The sequence below is a fragment of the Volvox carteri genome, assembly GCF_000143455.1.
Source record: "Volvox carteri f. nagariensis unplaced genomic scaffold VOLCAscaffold_7, whole genome shotgun sequence".
Taxonomy (NCBI): domain Eukaryota; kingdom Viridiplantae; phylum Chlorophyta; class Chlorophyceae; order Chlamydomonadales; family Volvocaceae; genus Volvox; species Volvox carteri.
Genome location: NW_003307550.1, coordinates 442,804 through 462,752, shown reverse-complemented (window position 1 = coordinate 462,752; position 19,949 = coordinate 442,804). Strand labels below are relative to the sequence as shown.

The window sequence follows — 19,949 nt, the reverse complement described above, 5'->3', positions numbered from 1 at the left end:
ATATACAGTTTATCTACTGCGTCGCCTGATGATATGTACCTTTTTTTCGGGCAGCCATTGCCACCACATGACACATACCCCCCCCCCAACCTCCTCTTGCCCCCTGGCAGCAGCTTCACTCGTTTGTGGTTCGTCTTTCCCCCCTCTCCCCCACCCCACCTCATGTGCCCCCACATAAACCTCAAACCATTCCACCCACATGACGCCAGCGGGGACAGCTGCTCCAGGAACAGTAGCCGACGCTCCGTTGATGCCGCGTGAAGCCGTACAAACTCCGGGCTCAGCCACCCCTCCGCCAGCCCCTCCACGCTGCCCGCGAGCGCCGCGGCCTCACTCGCCAGCCGCCGGTTTTCGGAGCGCAACAAACGCGCCGCAGCACGCAAGCCACGGGTTTCGGTCGCCAATGCGGCTCGGGAGGACCATAAGCCCTTTTTGGCCCCGTAGGGTGGCGAGGGAGGGGAGCCCAAGGGCGCCTTTGCCGCTGAGGAGGGCCTCGAAGGAGATTTCGGAGACCTGCGGCCCCCGGGGGTAAAAGGGGGCCAAACGGGTAATGAACCCATGACACGTAACCGAACTAACCGAACTAACCGACCTGATATAACTGACATAACCCGAAGGGGACTGGGAGGTTGCGGCTGAGGCGCGGGTTGCAGCGGTGGTGGCGGTGAGGGAGGAGGAGCAGGAGGGGGAGGAGGAGGAGGCGCCAGGTGGCTAGCGGCACCGGGGGTACGACAACCGATGATTGCCGACATGCCAAACTAGCTTTTAGCAATTAGGGTGAGAGTGCAGTAGCAGCGGCCATGGCGGCGGCCCATCCCCTTCCAATCCTCCCGATCATTCTTTGTTTAAGACTTTTGCATTTTGTATTTTATTCCCATCCTCCCGTACGTACTGCAGATACGACGCGTCAGGTCCAAATTGAGACGTTGACATCCGTACCGCCACTTCCTCCGCTTGATGTCGCGAAGAGTGATGAATCGTCAACACCTCCACCGGCGGCCGCGCCGCCGCTGCATCTCCGGTTACAGCACGTAGATCGTACGGCGGCGTCGATGTCGGCACAGCTGCACCGGCCGTGGCGGGTCGCCGTACAACGCTGCCGTACAGCCCGCGCGACGGCTGCGGGTTGTGGAATTCAGCAGCAGCGACGCTGCTGGAGAGGGCGCCGCGGGCCCCGGGGCCCGGAGCGTTTTGGCTCCCTGCTCGAGGTCTGCGGTTGGACCCGAGGCAGCAAAACAGAAAGCAATTTTGAATTGAACTCCAAATTCACATATTTAACTTATAACAATATATATATTTAACTAAGAATGATATAATCACCGTTTCGGTTACTTACGGTTCCATTATTGCCTGTGTGCTATTCGCCTCTTGTTGGTGCCTGTTTTCTCCTTCAGGTCCCCCGCGAGGGAGGGCGGGGCGCGGCCGAGATTTCCACGTCTTTTCTACATCTTTTCCTAGGGTTTCGTCGTCCCCAAGCACGTGCACTTGCCCAAAGAACATCACGCACACATACATACACCAATACACACAAACAAACAAACATACATACATACATACACACATACCACGATATAACGCCCCTCCAATGTAGAGTGCTTGGGCGGCCGTTCCCGTTGGGGTACGGCCAACATCAAACCCGGCCAGCACCAGGCCAGGATCGATATGTAACAGATACACACAAGCACACATACATACATACACACACGTGCATACGCATACACACATATACGCGCACGCATGCAAACGACCCCCCCTTGGAGCTAAACCGTTTTACGCCCTTGCGCAACTCAGCTCTATAACAAATCGCGCAGGTCAATTGTGAAAAAAACACGTGCACACCCACATACGCAGACGCAGACGCACACATACATACATACATACATACATACATACATACATACATACATACATACATACATACATACATACATACATACATACATACATACATACATACATACATACATACATACATACATACATACATACATACATACATACATACATACATACATACATACATACATACATACACACGCACTTGGGGCTGGAACCTCCCGGAAGGGGTCCCTGGAGTGAATCGCCCAAAGGAGGGGGATGAGGCGGCGACGCCAAACGCAGCTGCGGTGGCGGCGGCGGCGGCGGCGGCGGACCGGTAACTGCCGCTACCCGGGGAGTTGGTGTCTGCGAGTCCACGAGGGTTGAGCCACCACTCGAGGAACGCATCACCGCTCCGAAACCACCGGCGCCGGAGGCGGCCGTCGGTGTGGGCGGCAGCTGTGCGGCCTCTGCCTCTGTCGGCAGCTCCGAAACCACGGACAGTCGCCGTCGCGGCAGTAGAGTGATGTCTGGCAAGGATTCGCTGGCGCCATCCGGTTCTGAGCCTTGCACTGGATCGGCTGTAGCAGCCAGCCATGCCTCCGCCGCCGCCAAGGTACCCGCGGCGGCTGCCGCTGGCGGCGGCGGCGGCGGCTGCTGCGTGGGCGTCGGCGACACAGCGCTACGGAGTACGACACCTCGCAAGGGCGAATCCGGTGCCTCCTCGTCATCGTTGTCGGCAGTGACTGGGGCTTCTACGTGGCCAGGTTCATGCTGCTGCTGCGGTGGCGGCGGCGGCGGCGGTGACTGTGATGTATACCGTGATTCCCGTGGATATTTTTGCGGCGGCACCGTTGACGGTACGGCGTACAAAGACGTCGTCACGTGGCCCTGGGCCGTAGCCTGGGCCGCCGCCACCTGCAGATGTACGACATGTGCAAGACGACAACGTGCGCAAGCGGGTGGCGAATTGCCGTACATATATAGATGCGCTCCGAGGAGTCACGTGCCTTGTATACCCTGACTGCTATATGTACGGCAACGCTGCATGGCGGTTTGCAGGTTTCCAGGTTTTGCTTGGTTTGCTCGGTTGGGTTTGTGTGAGTGAGATTGTGTTAAAAGCGCGACGGTAAGTAATATGTATGGGAGCAATTATCAAGGTAGGAGGAAAGCTCACGGTTTGTCTCCCCGGTTCGATCCGTGTGTCACCTGCGGCATGGCCACCATCTGCGGCGTGCCCTGCGCCTGCGGCGGGTAGGACAGTCCGGCAGCTGCTGCTGCTGCTGCCGCCGCGGCTGCAGCCGCGGCGGCGGCAGCCTGCTGGTACGCGGCGGCGACAGCGGCAGCGGCGGCTGCGGCACTGGGCTGCTGCTGGTGATGATGCTGGTGATGATGATGATGATGATGCGGTGGTGGCGGCGGGTGGCTGCTCCTCACCGAAGCGGTGCGGCCCGCTGCAGCGGCGGACGTGCCGTACAGCGAGTTGTACGGCATAGACGCACGCATCCCCTGCGGCGGGCTTATCTCTTGATATGGCTGCGACTGGTCTCCAGCGGTCGGTGTTATCCCGTGGTAAACGTACGGACCGTACTGTACGGCAGGAGGTTTGCGTTGGAGGGCGTGCCGATTTGTAAGACTGTTGATTAGGTTTGGCCGATTTATCAAAAGAAACTTGTAGGTAGGTTTTGGTAGGTAGGTAGGTTAATAGACTGGCGCATGCAGGTTGAAGAAGCACGATAAATATGCCGTACGAATGGGGTGCGATGAACAGGTATGCCGTACTACCTGCTCATAAGCGTCAGAGCGGCGAACAAGGCGTTGCTTGGCCATCTGGGTGAGCATGCGGGGTTCCGGAGCGTCATGGGAGCGCTGCTGGGGCGCCAGGTTGGCGATGTGGCGGTTGTAGCCGGTGTTGGAGGGGATGCCGGCTACACTGGCAAGGTGTGTTAGATGGAGGATACAGCGGTATGACATCAGGGTTAAGGAGAAAGGACGAGACGCGGAATGGATTTGGATTTGGCTGATGCAAACGGGACAGGGCAGGCTGGGAGCTGAGAGGCTCCTCATTTTGCAGCCATAGTGATGCAGAATTCGTACATGAAAGTTTTTCGTTCATAGTCATAGTCAGAAACCGATAGGGCATCTTCAAGATAAAGGTGCCTTGCCGTCAGCTAACAGCATTGGCGGATTTCCATGGATTTCCTCTACACCAGGCAAGTTCCATCGATTCACTGGGTGATACTATGTGCCAGGCCGGCCGCAGTTTGAGGAGTTAGCTCTCAACATCATGTAAGCTCCCTTTTCATGGCGGTACGCAAGCACAGGATGCGTATCCTCCGGGACCTTGGCTGGCATGTATGTAACCGCTACTGCCTTACCGGAACCCACCACCAACCACGGTGGCGTCGCTAAAGGCGGGGAATTCTCGAGCAGGCTGCATACGGTATACCCCTAGGAATCCTTACTGTGGTTACAGATAGAAAACCGGTGCGCAGCTATGGAGTTCGCCTTAATGAAACAATCAATGTAGCTTATGAATAATGATTTCTGACTGAATCAAGCAGTTACTTGCACATAGAAGCCTAAACCTGTAAAAGCTATTCTGCCGTACAACATTTTCCGTTAACACAGCATTGTGCGGCCTGTTTCCTAAATAAGGTCTGTCCATCAAGTTTTCTTTTATGCCTGAAATATTTCAAGGATATAGACATTGCCGACCGGCAATTGACACCTTGGTGGTTTGCGCCAGAAAGAAATGGAGGAGAAGCACCAGGAAGTTGCAAAATGTAAAGACCAGCAGGATGAATATCCAGTACCTGATGGATCTAGGAAACGTATGCTAGAGGATAAGGCGGTCGTCGATGCAACACGCGATGCAAAGGAGCCCAGGCTCCAGGAGCAATGTGTTGCAAGCGGTGGTGAGGCTCCGGAGGCCACCTCCGATGGATGGAGATGTCCGCAATTCGCCTCACACGCTTGCCGGCAGCAGGTTCCTCCGCGGCAAAGCCCCAAGGCGATAATAGCACACCTGCGACCGACCCACCAAGCCCAGCCGAGCGTGCCGGCAGCGTCCCCCATGCTACGGGTACCTATTTAACAGCAGCCTACAGCGAGGACAAGGGATGCCGGAATACAATGGAGGACGTGTGCGTTCTGCAATTGGACGCGCGGCCCGAAGAACACCAACCCAACTGCAGGTTTGAACCCTGCGCGCATAGCGGGCTTTCCCGAGTGTTTCAAGTGGGATTGGAGGTGTAAGCCCTGTCGCTTCCACGGAAACCTGGACCTCCTTAGGATTTCATCATTATGGGCCTGACAAGGATCGGCACGTTTGACAAGTAGCGTTGTCAGTTTTCGGTTGACGCACTGTTGGCTATCGGCCTCCAGGAAACCACGTCTCATGCAATCCATGAGATGCTTACGGTTGGGCTGGATTACTTACAGATTAAGAACAAAAATGCTCAACAATACCAGACGTGTAAGTAGTGAGCGACTTCGGGTCCAGGGAGTAGAGTTAGGTAGAGCCGTCATGGAGCTAGTGCCTTGCCTTCCATCTTGTTATGCTTTGTAAAGTAGCACACAGAAAATGCGGCCGTGGACAGGGCTTTGGAAACTCAACAGAGTTTTTTCCTTAGCATGGGCATCTGGTGTCCCATCATGCTGGCTGCCATCCCTTGCTCACCATTACCTCAGATGCCTGCCCCCCCTCCTCGTCGTTTTTGTGATCCTCCCAAACGCCCGGTTGACACAGTCTTGCCTATTTTGGCATCTTTGACGGGCACGGGGGTGTTTCCTGCGCGTCCTTCGCCGCACAGCACCTGCACTCGCGGGTTCTGGATAGTGGCTTGATTCGCAAGGTGGGTGGGATAAAGGACGGTTTGAGACTGAATAGAGGGAGTTCGGTAAGTGTTCGGTTGGCTCGTGTTGAGTCGGTGGCTCGGTTGTGCCAGCACCGTGTTCAGAATGTTCAGGATGCAGCCCGTGCACGAGAGCGGCGGATGATCGCGGTGAAAGGGTTAGCTCTCGTCTGGGCCTCTTCCTTTCACCTCCCTGGTTGCTTTTTAAATGTCTTCCGTTCGGCTAATCATACCCAACATAGGAACAAAATATTATCTGGATTCGGTAATTTTTATATCCTCACGGCACATCCAACACAGTATAAACACATCGACGTCACAAACCGCCATTCTAACCACCACTCTAACCATCATTCTAACCACCAACACGACATTGTTGTGTTCTTGTTTCGGCCTTCTTACAGCCCTCATGCCAGCCAGCGTCTATGAGCACATGCGCCGGCACCCCCTCCAATGCTTTTTTTCCAGCAACTGGCACCGTACAACTGATTCAACTAACAAACCAACCCTTTTCGTTTTCCGGACACAGATATGTAAACACAGGCGCGCGCACACCATATCCCATTACTTCAGAATATGCCAATATACATGCATACATACATACCTTCATTCATTCATACACCCGCAATTCGTTTTTGTGTAGATATTGTATGCTCCTGACACACGCACCACGCACCCTGCACACATATGCAGGGTCTCCCTTCGCCCAATGGCAAGCCCGACGCCAAGGCGTGCAAGGCGGCTATTGTCGAGGTGAGGTAGTTGAACGGGTAGTTGTACGGGTAGTTGTACGGCCTCTGCTTGGGGAAGCTACATGGCCTGGCAGTCCTCGGCTTTGCCACCACACGTACAACATCACACCAGCAGAATAACTACAAGGAAGGCGACGTCGCAGAAGTAACGACGCCACAAATGACGCCACAAACTAGCTCCAACGCAGAAGTAATGACGCCACAAATGACGCCACAAACTAGCTCCAACGCAGAAGTAATGACGCCACAAATGACGCCACAAACTAGCTCCAACGCAGAAGTAATGACGCCACAAATGACGCCACAAACTAGCTCCAACGCAGAAGTAATGACGCCACAAATGACGCCACAAACTAGCTCCAACGCAGAAGTAATGACGCCACAAAACTAGCTCCAAACGACCCATACATCTTCATAGGCAACCCGGCGCCCCGTCCGCAAAGGATATGGAACCTCTCAATAAAACGGAACACTGTAATGCAGTCTATAGCAGGTAAGGCTCCGAAGACGAGGCAAGCCCCCAGGTTACAGGGTACGGGCTGCTGGCCGAGCCTGTTTCCTGTTTCCTGGTTGGCTTTGCAACAGGTGCAGCCCAGCAGCAATAGATTGCGGCGGCTAGTCCGCGGCCTTGTGCAGGTCCCGCACCCGGCTCTCCAGGTACGCAATTTGGCGCTTGGCGACCACCATGAAGGACTCAAGCTGGCCGTCCTGGCTCATGGGAAGGGAAAAAGAGGGAGAGGGGGAGAAAGAGGGAGGGGGAGAAGATGGGGGCCCCAGTATGACAAAACCATGTTGCAGGATAGCCTTGAAGGAAGGGGGGTTCCGCTTGGCCTCTGCTTTGCTCAGGCATATGAGGTGACATGACATGCAAGGCGAAACAGGGAGGAAGGCAAGAAGCGGTGAGAAGAAGCAGACATGTGGGGCTTGAGGAGTGCAAGCAAGGTAGGAAGGAAGGAACGCATGCATTTACGCAACTTGTGAATGGTGGAGATTCGGATCGGAGGGTGTAGTTCTCTACTACAAGTTTCGTGCCCTCTTAACCCACACACGCCAATCGCCCCCCGCTCTTCCCGCTCGCCTTGAGTTCCAGCGCCCTCTCCAATTTAAAGATGTCCCGGCTGGCATCGGCGTAGCGGACTCGAAACATGTCGTTCTCGCGGGCGTGCTGGGTCAGGGGAGTTGGATTCAGGATTCAAGGATTCCTTTAAATTTCGCAAGTCCATTTAAATTCTGGGCGGCGGAAAAGAACAACTGCGAAAGGCAAATATTCTAAGTGGATACGAATTGGGTGGTACCCCACACGAGGGGGCGCGTCCGAAACAAGGTGAAGAAGGTCTGAGGGTCAAGTGCACCTTTGTTCCATTCGCGTCGGTGAAAGCGCCGAAGCACGCGCGATGTGGTTATTAGTACTATGGTTATTAGCGATATATTCTTAGCGGTGCAACGCACTGTCTGTTTGGATATGGCCTTGCCATACCTCCTTGGCCCTGTCAACCTCTTGTGCCGCCGACAGCAGCTGCTGATCTCGCTCCCTGATGGTGGCTTCTAGCCGCTCGAGTTTGCGGTGAAGGACTTCCTGAAAAGTTGCAGATGCCAACGGCACGGTCCCACGGGACGGGGATCTTTGGGGGCTAGGGGTAAACGACGAAACATCGGGGACCGGGGACCTGGTTGGTTGGGGTGACGATGTGATATGTAAATTCAGAAACGCAAAAAGGGTCAGCGGGTTAGGAGCTGCAAGGAGGTTTGCAAAACCAAGTTAAGTGGAGCTGTTCTTTGTGAGCGCCATAAGGCTGTAAGGGGAAGAGGCAGTTTAAGGCGTCTGGAGTTGGGATTGAAATAACAGGAGGTGTGATCCGAAGGGTGCACAGCAGTAATAGTAGCAGCAGCAACAGGAGCTGCGGCATGGGGGTTATGTGATATAACCCCGGACGCGTATGGGGCAGGGGTAGGACGGGTAGTGGGTAAGGCACCTATGGCCAACGATATACTATGATAGATTAGAGCCGGACCACCTTCCCCGAGGTGATAAGAGCATTGCACGTGCAACGTTCGCCGAATTGCAGTTGGGTGCGCGGAAGGTGACGGCAGGCCGGCATGAAGGCCTCCAAGTTGGGGTGATGGGGGGTCGAACGGCATGTGTAGCCGAAGGAAGAGCAGCCGTACCTTGCTTTGACGCTCAATGATGTATAAAGCCGCAAAAAAGGTTCCCCCCACTATTCCAAGCGAGCCTACAATGGCAAGAGCGGTATCTACCGCTGCAGCGGTAGCTGTCCTGCGAAGTAGATTACTTCGCTGATCAAGGCAGGAGTTTCAGAATGAGCTTTTTTGCTTAAATTGCCGAAGTCAACTGTTTGGGACAGAATAGCTTCCTGGGAAAGGACTTACAGAGACTGGCGATGGCCAGTCGATATATGCCGTCCTCGCCGTCGGCAAACAGTGGCTGACCTAGGCAAGAGCGCACACTGTCTTGCAATTGGTTGTAAATTACATGTGGCTTTCATATTGTGAGCTGTCCAGGTTTGCGTGAACAAACCAGTACAATTTGCTTCCGCTTTATATCGTCCTCTTAAACACTGTCCTGATTTGTCACATCAGGGTTACAAGAAGACTGATGAAGCATTGCTGAAGGAATGCACAGCGATGAATTGGCAGGTAAATATCAGTAATACGCTGTACAGTACCGCTGCACGTTCGTACGCGTGCACCTACCCGAACCTTTACCCGAAGAGCAAGTCCTTCTCATAATGCAGGATGGTGCTTGCGCCGTGACAGTCTGGGTCCTCCAAGGTTTGGTCCTCGTGGCAAATGTGGGCGATGCCAAGGTGCGCCATGTCGCCGCTCTGCCACACCCCTGGCCTTTTGCGACAATAAATCCGCGCTCACAAGGCCACGCAGCTCCTCCACCCGCAGCCTCGCCTTCATGTCTTTCACCAATTTTACCTACTCCCTTTCCTTACGCCCCGTCCCCCATTTGCTGTTCCTGCAGTGTGTCTTGGGGCGCTTGCCTGAAAAGGTCAGCATGACAGCAGCACCCTAGGTCACGGACCATTCATTGCGTATTATTGCTCATGCCAGATGGATAGTGCTGAACGTCCGTCGTGGTGTTTCATGCTGGTTTGCCGCACATGACCCCACATGAAGATGTTTAGGCGGGAAGTAGGGCAGCTAGCCAGCCACCTAGCCAGCCAGTCAGATACCCAGCTTCTACAGCCCTTTGCACGCACCTTGCACCAGCCGCCTTCAGGCTGAATGTACGCGGGCTCTGCGACCGCGTCAATCATCCGCTGGCCCCCGGACCGCTGGTATTCTTGCGCCATAGGAGAGCACGGTACAGCGCCAATTGCGGATTGTTTTTATAAACAGTTACACAGTAAAATCTGTCGTGTTCAACGCACTGACAGTGGTGCGCCGCTTTTAACACGAATGCTGTCGCAGCAGAAATGTTTGAAATTGAAGCACACACCGAGGAAAAAAACAACAAGACGTGTTCCCAATAGCGACATCTCTGCGGCCTTTCTAGCCGCCCTCACCTTCCTTCCAGCCCCTTGGCTGGCGCAGCTTTCGAAACACAGCCCCACCGTGCCTGCCTATCTATCCACCTATGGTTCCCGTCTTGTTTCATTCCTTTCCCTCTAGGTTGCCGGGTCCAGTTCAAACAACCGCAACAACAATATCAACATCAAAAGCAGCTCAACCAATACCAGCACCACAGCTGGTACTGGTACTGCAGTGGACCCCAAGCCGCGGGCTATCTTGCTGACGAAGGAGCACACGGCACTGTTAGAGCGGCAACGTATCGAGAAGGCAGGGGGCTCGGTGGTGAATGGGCGCCTGGCGGGCCGCATTCAGGTGGCGAGATCCTTTGGCGATGCGGCGTTTAAGAAGGTAACTGGGGGGGTAGCGGTTGGGGTTTGGGGTGGTGCGGTACGGCACGGTACGGCGCCAGGTGGTGACTTGTCAGGTAGGGTAGTGTATTGGCGGTGCGTATGGTATGGCTGGCTGCATGTGTGCAGAAGGAGCCGGCTCAGTGATGCCGGGCCTGTGTGCATGTGTGAGGCAGCGGCCCACTTCTCATCCCCAGCATGATGGATGTGTCGGCGTGATGTCAACGTAATGCACACGCCGTCACGCGCCAGGTACACAAAATATATAGGGAATCCAAAACTGTCCCGTCTTCTCGACGCTTTTTTGACTATTGCAAAAAACATTTTCTTTGATATGCCCTCCTTCAATACACCCTCCTTCATGTTGACCTTCATGTTGACCTTCATGTTTCCCCAGATGGGCTGCTCCGGCACACCGGACGTGACCGCGTTTCAGCTGACCTCTCGCGACTTGTTCCTGCTGCTGGGCTGCGACGGCTTCTGGGGCGTAAGTGTCTTCCTTGGGGAGGGGAGTACATGCAAAATACATGCAAAAGCCCGCGGCACGGGGCCGATCTGTAACATCAACGGGAATCCTACCTCGATAACTTTCCGAATGTACGGCCATATTTGTACTGCTATATATGATATAGAACAGCTAAATAATATAAAGTTGGTATATTTATTGATTAATAACCAAGCGCGCAAGACCCGATCACGAATCGGGGACTATGGTGGGGTGAGGGTTTACCTGGATCAGGCTTTGGGGTTAGAGACGGGAAGGAACTTCAGGACAAGGTGCGTGGCAGTTAGTGCGGTGGTACAACGTCTACATTTGCCAGTAAAAAAATATAGATAAGACAAACCCAAGGATAAACCTCTGCAACCTCTCAACAGCATTTTACGCGTCCCCCCCCCCCCCGTGTCGTGCCTGTCCAGGTGTTTGGCGCCCAGGAGGCGGTGGATGTCGTACACTCGCTGCTGAATGAGGGGCTGGGAGCCAAGGCCGTCACCAATCGGTTGATCAACATTGCCGTACGGGAGAAGCGTTGCAAAGACAACTGCAGTGTCATGCTGGTTTGGTTCGGAACCGTGGGAGGCTCAGCGGGACCTGGGACGGACACCGTCTAGTAGTAGTAGTAGTAGTAGTAGTAGTAGTAGTAGTAGTAGTAGTAGTAGTAGTAGTAGTAGTAGTAGTAGTAGTAGTAGTAGTAGTAGTAGAGGCCCCCTTCTGGCGGGGTGTGAGAAGGGTGTGCAGGGCATGGGGTGTGCTGGGGGATCCCGCGGCAAGTCATGGTGAGCGAATTAGTATTTGGCGATTTGGTTCTCGTTGTGCTCGTGTGGTACACCTAGTTGGGGTTGGGGTTACGATGGATGGTGGGGGATGGCAGATGACGATTAGGTGCGGTGGAAATGCAGTTGGCGGTTAGCGCTTTTAGGTGCTGTAGTGTACGGTGGTGTAGAAGACGTTTTTTTCAAAGTATATATATAGTCCTCTCTAGGTTGTGGTGTACTTCATGGCAGTCAAGGGTGTACGGAAAGTACGACGGAGCGCTGCGTAAAACGGTCGCCAAAGGATGATAGCAGGCGCGGAAGCAGGCCTGCGTTATGCAGCGCACTGAGTAACTCGCGGGCGTCGACGAATGTTGTCGAAATGAGTTTAGGGATACTCGAAGTTTACTGTGCAGCGTTGTCTTTCAAACCCTTTCAAATCCCCTTAAAGATCTGGTTGAGGCCGGTTCTTGTTGGTTGCCATAACGGGTGTGCAAGTCGGTTGCAAGTTGGAATCGGTTGGCACCTGCGCGTTGTTTTATACACTGGGGGGGGGTTGTGATAGTGGACTCGTCGAATGATGTGCCTTCACGACTTCCTTACATGTCATGTCATGCATGAAGCTTGTGTGACTAAGCCTAGGCCCGTGCCGTAAACCCAACATACCTTACCAGAGCAGACCTTACCAAGCCCGTGCCGTTGATTTTCGCTTCGGAGTTCGCGAAACAGCACAACATAGCTTCTGCCCGTTCAGTGTCAAGCATATCACATCAGCATTACCATAAAAACAAGTTCTCTCCTTAAGACTGTCGCGCGTTCGGATCAGGGATGGGGGCATGGGGATGCCAGCGGCCCTAAGTCCCGAAAGCTCCCTCTTGCATGGCTATTGATGCTCTCATACACCAGCTACTTTGATGCGGTGCTAGAGTACTAGAGTACTACAACTCCTTGGCATTGCGCCTAAGCCTCTTGAATTTGATGTGCAACCTGTCAGCCTTGCTCCGCCTTAGCAACAAGGAGCAGCAGGATCACCCAACAAGCCGTTAGCCTAACCCCTAGCCGCTTTTAGCTGCAGCATGTATAGCCCACTTAGCCTCAGCACGTTTCCTTGACCACAAGGGCGCAAGGCGCCATCCCTGCTCTGCCTCTCAGTCCCGTCATGTCACAACCGCTTGTGAGCTGTTCAGTTCCGTGCCGAGCCTCTCCGTGATCTTTTGTATCGTACGACATCGATGTACGGAGAGTCATGAAGCCCCAAACATCCCCAAACAAGACCTTGCCGCGCTGTACCTCTAGGCCCCTGGCGTCCTAAGGTGAGCGTGTATGTCATGTATGGGCCTGTTGATAGGCCCGTAAGCCCCGTGAAGCCACCGCAAAAACCCTACGTGTACGTATAGTAATCGCTGAGGAGGTCCGCCACCTGATTGCCTTTAAAGAAGTCTATTAACATACCGCACCTTGAATTAAATCGCGTTCCAAAAGGGCGAGGGGTAGACAACAAACAGATCTAGCGTGCAATTCGAACCAAATCCTAGGCGAGAAGGTGAGTTCCCCTTCTTTATTCTTCTCGGCGAACCAAGTTGCTTGTAGGCATCCGTCAACATATGTCCAACGTGTTGTTGCTGCTGCTATCCTTACTTCCTCTTTCTGGTATACGGCGCAGTTCTGCCTTGTCCCCTCCCCAGGTAGGCAAGCTATGGACACCTAAGTGCCCATAAAGCCTAATTCATCCACCACATGAGTTGTGATCAACAAATGCCCGAAACAGGGCCACCCAAGTAGCGTGCTCCGGAACGTCAGTAGTATAGGGTTGGCGGTAGCACTTCGTAGAGCTTTCATAGGCAGATTTTACTCAACCTGTACGTAATAGCCACCCAGAGTACCGGTGAGCTTCACACTTCATGTAACCTCGGAAATGTGAGGTAAGCGATCTGGAAACCGTTGATTATTCGGGAAACGAGAAACTGGCCACGCGGAAAGTTTTGGTGTCCGTTTAAGCCAAGATTTGCAATGTTGTATGTTGTTGCCTGTTTATCATAGAGGAAATATAAAAAAGGGGCCTTACATGATTTCCACGGCTTTCTTCTCGCAAATCTACTGGGACGCCAGAAGACTCGCGCCCAACCTTCCTTCCGCAATCGGTGTTCCTGGCCGTAGGGAACGCTCGGCTGCGTAGATCTGATGAAATAGTATATTGCACGCAAGCCTGTTTCTGACGCACCATTAATCAAGCAATTTGGCGATAGCTCCCTAACTACCAAACGAGGTCATCTACGACTGAAATACGATTAATAGTTTACAAGCACACACTGCACCTTCAGTAGTGGAAATAGTCACACAGTGTTATTCCACTATACTTTGACTGCGTCTCGAGAAAAGAAGGTTTACACGACTGCACCTCTGCATCAATGCATTAAGCTTATACAACTTGCATGACATTAACATTGTACACGCTTCCAACCATCTTGAACGGTATTACTTGGCAGTTACAGCAGCAGCACCTTCAAGCCCTTCATTACAGGAGCTGCAAGGCTTCCCAAGCAGCCTGTCCCTCTCCGTAGGCAGTAGTTCACCTGGCATATCCGAGCTGTTGCGTGTGATGCCGACAGCGCTGCGTAGCCGTCATGCTTGCGTCGGCCGTAGCCATTGCTTTGCTGGGCTTCGGCTGCATTATCTTGGCTATCACAAGCTGGTTGATATGGAGGAGTCGTGCTCAAGCACTCAAGCAGAAAGCTGGCCAGGAGGCGGGCAAGGACATGGAAAATCTCATATACCAGTCAGCTTACACCACGGGGTCATCAGCATGCACGACTGCGAGGAACACTACAAGCATTGTGGACTGCAAGGAGATGGCTTTTGTCGTTACCGGCAAGTCCTCTGCAATCCACCACATCCTAGCTTACCGCTGCTCTGTAGCGGCCTTACTCCTTGTCCGGTGATCATGCACGGATCATGTCTTCGTCCTTCCTCACTTCTGCAGATATTGAAGGATCAACTCAGCTTTCGGTGGCAGGTCGCGCGGTGTACGACCAACTGCTTGCGATCCACGACCAACTAATGCGAGAGGGAATCGCCAAATTCAACGGGTGGGTCCATGCTGCATGGTTTAATTGCGAGTGAATTTCCTGGCCGTGTTGGGTATTACATTATCGGCGTCTCTTAACAAGAAGAGGCAACCTTTTCTCTCATAGCTGCTCGCCAACGAGGAGAAAAGCTCCTAGGGCAGCCTTTCTTCGCTTCAACACGTTTAAGAGTTCGACAGTAATTTCCCCGCTGCTCTAGCAGCGACAGCAATGATCTATCTTCGGGGGGCATGTTGCGTAATGTTCTAATTACGTGGACGTTTAAAACCCTAAACAGCATAAATCCGAAAGAATTAAAACCCGAAAGACCTGTTACACTAAACTCCAAGCAGAGGAAACTGCGCGACCGCTTTGGGGCGCCCCAAGAGCGCGTGCTGCCGTACCAGTGTCACCCCCCTGGGGCCCAGGACTGATGGTGGCCTAGCACACGTTGAGAATCCTGCGCCGGCCGAAACCTGCGTGGGCTACACGCCACCCACAGTATATTTGTACGGAATGTCCCACGCAGTGCTGTTGCATGGGCACGTGTACATGTACGGCACCTGCAAAATTGTGTACGAATGATAATAACCCTACAGCCCGACAACACGCGCGGAAGGATTTCGGCGACCTAGGCGAGCCAAGCAACAACCAGGGTTATGGGGAATATTTCCAAATATAATCTATAACCTATTGCCTGATGTTGATTTAGGCCAAAACTACCCAAGATTTGAAACAGATCTATCATTGCTCGATCACTGAACGACGATTTTAATCTAAGCAGTGAAATTATTTTGTGTGGGCGTTTTTCGGTGCGTTTGAGATAGTTGGCCGCGAGACGAATGCTAGAAGCCGAAACGCCGAGCTTGCAAATGGCGGGCGAAGGAGGCGCCAACAAAGCTGCAGTGATTGTCGCGGTGGCATGTCGTGCCAAGTCGTTGAGTGGCTCTGGGCGGCCGTTGCCGAATAGGACTACAGATGCAACCTAGGAAACCTAGGAAAAGGTTGATGTCAAGTCCTGGCTTACACAACCTGTACAACGCACAGATCATGCAGTTACAGCTCCAATAGCAGACGAAATGATGCGATGCGTATGCGATGCGGTTCTCATTCATGAGCCCGTAAGGCAGCAGCAACCAAGAGGAAGTAATGTACGCACGTAAGTAGTCTTGACCCAGCCCTGCGTGAGGCCGCATCAGGAAGGAAGGAGAGCTCCCCGGATACCAGTACGATTGCAAAAGCGCGCACGCAAACTCTACATACATTTTGCATACTTTCATTCATTATGTGGAGGCCCTGCGGCAAAGCTGCTTTTGGTGCTTTTGGAGCCTCTCGGTTTACGCGCTGCGGCGCTGCACTCGTCCCTTCGTTGTCCGTCCGTTCCCGCCCATTCTAGCCATGACGATCACCAACTATTTAGTCTTGGGTATAAGTTGTGATGCATCTCCTTTTACGGCGTATATCTTCGGGGCAGGAAACGGTCTTTGCAAAAGCACGTTTAAACATACTGGCCCAGTGCCATGGTTTCGCTTAGCGCTTTAGGCAATTCGATGGATTTACTAACAGAAAATGCTTATAGGCTCAACGCCTCTGGTAAGCCTTGCCGCCGGAGGCTGACAGCGGCAACATGGCTGTATAATCCAAAACACTCGCCACGTGCCTGAGACCATGATGAGCATGTACATGATCAGGATGAACTTATAACTTTACTGGATACGTGACTCGATTGCTTACTGCAATCCAGCATTTTAGAATGTCGGAAATGTTGTTGATATACCTACCATATCTACCATCACCATAGGCATCAGAGCTGGTTGATACCAGAATATCATCCAGAAATCATACATAACTGCAATGCGCTCATTACGACAAGGAATTTTGGGTTTGGGCTTGTTATGCATGTCATGGCCGTGATGATACAACTGTTTGCCGCAATCTTACAACCCCAAGGCGGATCATCCTACAGATGCAATAGCAAGCTTATAATTATTACTTCATTTGTGCTGCATGCGGGACCTCGATGTGCAAAGCGTCTCGCTCGTCCTTTCCCCGCACTGCACGCTCGGTTGCTTCCTAACTATACACATTTCGCCCGCTCGCCTGTGCCTCACAAGGAAAGGCTCTCACTCTCGTTATATAACTTTGACAAATCTTGTATTCATTCTCAAGAGAAGTGCCTTGACTCGTTCAGTCTTCCTGCATCTGCGCGAATCGCGTGTGCTGTACCAGAAACGACTGCAGGACCGTATCGAAAACGAACGTTGCTCGTAGAGAGAGATCTGCGTGTGCTTGGCATGTGCATGTGCATGCCCCGCGATAATACCTGAAACCCTGTTCTCTTCATTTCCCTTGATCCCTCCTCTCCTTCTCCCCCTCCCGCCCTGCTTCACAGGACCCAGATAGTAACGGAGGGCGACAGCTTCCTGGTGGCCTTCCACGGTGTGGCTGAGGCGGTGGCCTTCTGCTTGGATCTGCAGTTCAAGCTGCTTGACACTCATTGGCCCCGAGCCGTGCTGCGGCTGCCGGGGTGCCAGCCGGTCATCAATGCCGAGGGCGACGTGGTCATGCAGGTATGAGAGGAAAAAGGTTGCTGGAAGGAAGGGTGCGCTGTTGGCGCCGGGTGGGGAGCTGTGGCTTGCAGGCGGAAAAGGCTATGTGATGCGATATGCCGTGGCTGGGCTAAGGACGTGGGCGGGGAAAGGACGGGGGACCCGGGCAGCACCAAGGCTGTTCTCCGGAGGGGTCTGTGGAGCCCGGTCTCTGGTGGGAAGAATGCGTCCCAAGTGGCGTTGAAGGATCCTGGGAAGGAATTCTACGGAAACCCCTAACCCTATGTATTTAGCCCAGCTTGCTTATTCACTGACCTTAACCTCTTGTCCTGCTTCATTTCCACCCCCCCGTTCTCATCGCCTCCCATTCCCATGGCCGGCGGGCCCGCGGGTCCAACGCGGTCCTTCACTGGCCATCAGGGCCCCCGGGTTCGAATGGGTGTCCATTGGGCGCTTCCCGGCCTGGTGGCCTGCCGGCCGCACGCACTCACCAAGGCGCCCATGATAGTCGGCATTGCGGTGTCCATAGCCCAGGAGGTACGGCATGTATGTATATGTAATGACGTGCTAGTGTATCGTACGACATGGCACTAGGTATGTAAAATGCGGCTTTGCCAGAGGGTTAAGCGAATGGCATGGCAATGCAGCGGCAAGGACTGCAAAACATGTGGCGTGTTTTTGCGTGTGTGTGTGCATCGGTGACATCTTTGCCGCTTCGGCGCAGCGCCGTCATCGTATCACCCTAGTAGCACCGTCTGCAAGAAATGGTGGGTGGTGCTTGAAGGGATCTCACGGGATCGCCGGTGCTGTCTGCATAACCCAAACCAAAGGCCACTAAAGGGCCAAGCAAAGGGCCACTAAGGCAAAAGACCTGAACCACAACCGGCAACCCTCCTACATGCAAAGTCTCATCACCAGGCAGCACTTGGGCATGGTCTCCAAACGGGGCCCGGATGGGGAGCGGAAACACACGGCCACCTCTTTAAGCACCAATCATTGGGACCCGCACCCCGCGGACGGCCCAGGGCTGCTAAAGGCTGGCACGAGGGCTGATGGAGATCGCGTGCCAGGGCAGACCGGCAAATCACGCATGCACCCGGCCCTAGACCGAAAGCATTTTTTCCGTCTAAGCTGAGATCATAGTAGAGCGTACCCTGACGCACAGAACCGGCCGGTGAGGGCTCACTCCTCCATATTGGGGTCGGACAACACAGGCCGTCACGCACGAGTCAGGTGACGGCGCTGCACAGAGCAACATCCTCTCAACGTGTCGATATTTTAATTCTGTCTGCGTAAACGCCGATTTGACCCAATTTGGACTTGGGTAGCCCGGCTTTTCATGGGTTTGAATGGTTGCCTGTAAGCCGGATGCGTATGAGCCAGGGCAGCGCCACCCGCGACGTCAGGTAATTCAGATGCCCGCGATGTGCCCATGTACCTGCCCCCATCTCTCCTGCCACACCCAGCCACACATTCCCGCCCATCCCACCCATCCATCCTCAGATTAGCGATGCGGCCCACGGTGGTCAGATCTTGCTTTCCCAGGAGACTTGGAGCAAGCTCCGAGACCAGATGCCCCGTGCCGGTTTTCCCATCGTACGGCGCCTGGGGCTGTTCCAGTTGGCTGCGGAGGAGGGCAAGCCGCGTTGGCTGTACACAGTGGACGGCTCGTTGCTGCGGCCGGTGCGCCGGGAGATGCCGCCGCCCCGGAAGCTGGTGCAGCTGTGGCCACCGCAAGGTTAGAAGAAGGGTGCGGGCTGTGGGTGCTCAGCGGGGTTCGGGTAGTGGAGTCAGCCAAGGAAGGACGTTGACTCGGATGACATGACATGACATGGCATGACCTGCTAAAATGGAGCGGCCGGGGACGTTTGGTTCTGGGGCTGTGCAGGAGCCGTGATGGCGCGAGACTGGGGTCTCTACGCCATCGACCCGCCCGCACCAGTACCCGGGGGCTCGGAGGAGCTGACATTCGTGTCCCTTCGATTGCGGCGGCCTACGAGGCGGCACCGCGGACGGCGCCGCCGCATCGCTAACCCGTCCACACATCGCTGCCAGGTACGGAGTACACGGCATCCGCAATTACGGCACGACAAGTACGGCACAGTGCGTATCGTGGGACCGGCATGCCGGGGAAAGATGCGTCAGCGTGTCATCCTTTGCGTGAGGAAGCGTGCATGTGTGTTTTGCCTCTCCTACGCCTCCCTTATCCCCACCTTTTTCTTCACAGCTAAGACTGACCTCTTCCTCTTCCTCCGCCATTGTCGCACTCGCTCAGGTTCCTAGTGGTGTACTGCTGGTACTGCAGCAGCTGTTCGTACAGCTAGCGCAGCAGTTCGAGGGCTACATGTTTGGGTCGGATGCGCTAACGGACCGACTGGGCTACTTCACGTTTGCATTTACAAGTCCTGCAAACGCTTTGCGCTTCTGCCACACCGTGCAGGTTGGAGTGAACAGGGGTTGAACTGAGGGCCATTTATACAACGACGTGTCTATACAGTGTAGTAATGTTGCGATTAACACCGGTGACCCGATCAGATGAATTATACTGTGTACAAATAATTTTGTATTCATTCTACTTCCTTGTTTTTATTTCTCCTTCTTTCATTCTCATTCTCATTAGAGCTGATAACAAAAAATGGAATTGGGTCACGTGCGTGCAGGTGTGCCTGATGTACCACCGCTGGTCGGACGCCACTGCTGAGTATTTCGGTCAGACAGTCATTGGCATCGACGGGCGGCTGGTGTTCAAGGGGCCCCGCGTGGCTGCTTCCGT

At 53.9% G+C, this 19,949-nt stretch overlaps 2 protein-coding genes across 2 annotated transcripts in view; one reads left to right on the top strand and one right to left on the bottom strand.

Annotated features, from left to right (window-relative positions):
• VOLCADRAFT_103539 (uncharacterized protein) overlaps nt 1-4,258 on the bottom strand; it is a gene marked incomplete at its 5' end in the record, with an annotated part of 5,882 nt that extends 1,624 nt beyond the window's left edge. Inside the window, 9 exons of the mRNA XM_002947555.1 lie at nt 200-513; nt 589-635; nt 940-1,119; nt 2,042-2,121; nt 2,154-2,736; nt 3,028-3,135; nt 3,256-3,408; nt 3,604-3,838; nt 4,197-4,258. Coding sequence (XP_002947601.1) covers nt 200-513; nt 589-635; nt 940-1,119; nt 2,042-2,121; nt 2,154-2,736; nt 3,028-3,135; nt 3,256-3,408; nt 3,604-3,838; nt 4,197-4,258 — 1,762 coding nt within the window. The remainder of the gene's footprint in view (nt 1-199; nt 514-588; nt 636-939; nt 1,120-2,041; nt 2,122-2,153; nt 2,737-3,027; nt 3,136-3,255; nt 3,409-3,603; nt 3,839-4,196) is intronic.
• A 659-nt stretch (nt 4,259-4,917) lies between these two features.
• On the top strand, nt 4,918-11,388 carry VOLCADRAFT_42867 (uncharacterized protein; the record flags this gene model as incomplete). The annotated part of the gene is made up of 9 exons (XM_002947688.1): nt 4,918-5,015; nt 5,570-5,675; nt 6,393-6,428; nt 9,026-9,082; nt 9,181-9,252; nt 10,067-10,074; nt 10,117-10,315; nt 10,712-10,801; nt 11,233-11,388. Coding segments are annotated over 9 exons (822 nt in total), but the record flags the coding sequence as incomplete, so codon positions are not given.
• Nucleotides 11,389-19,949: the final 8,561 nt, after the last annotated feature.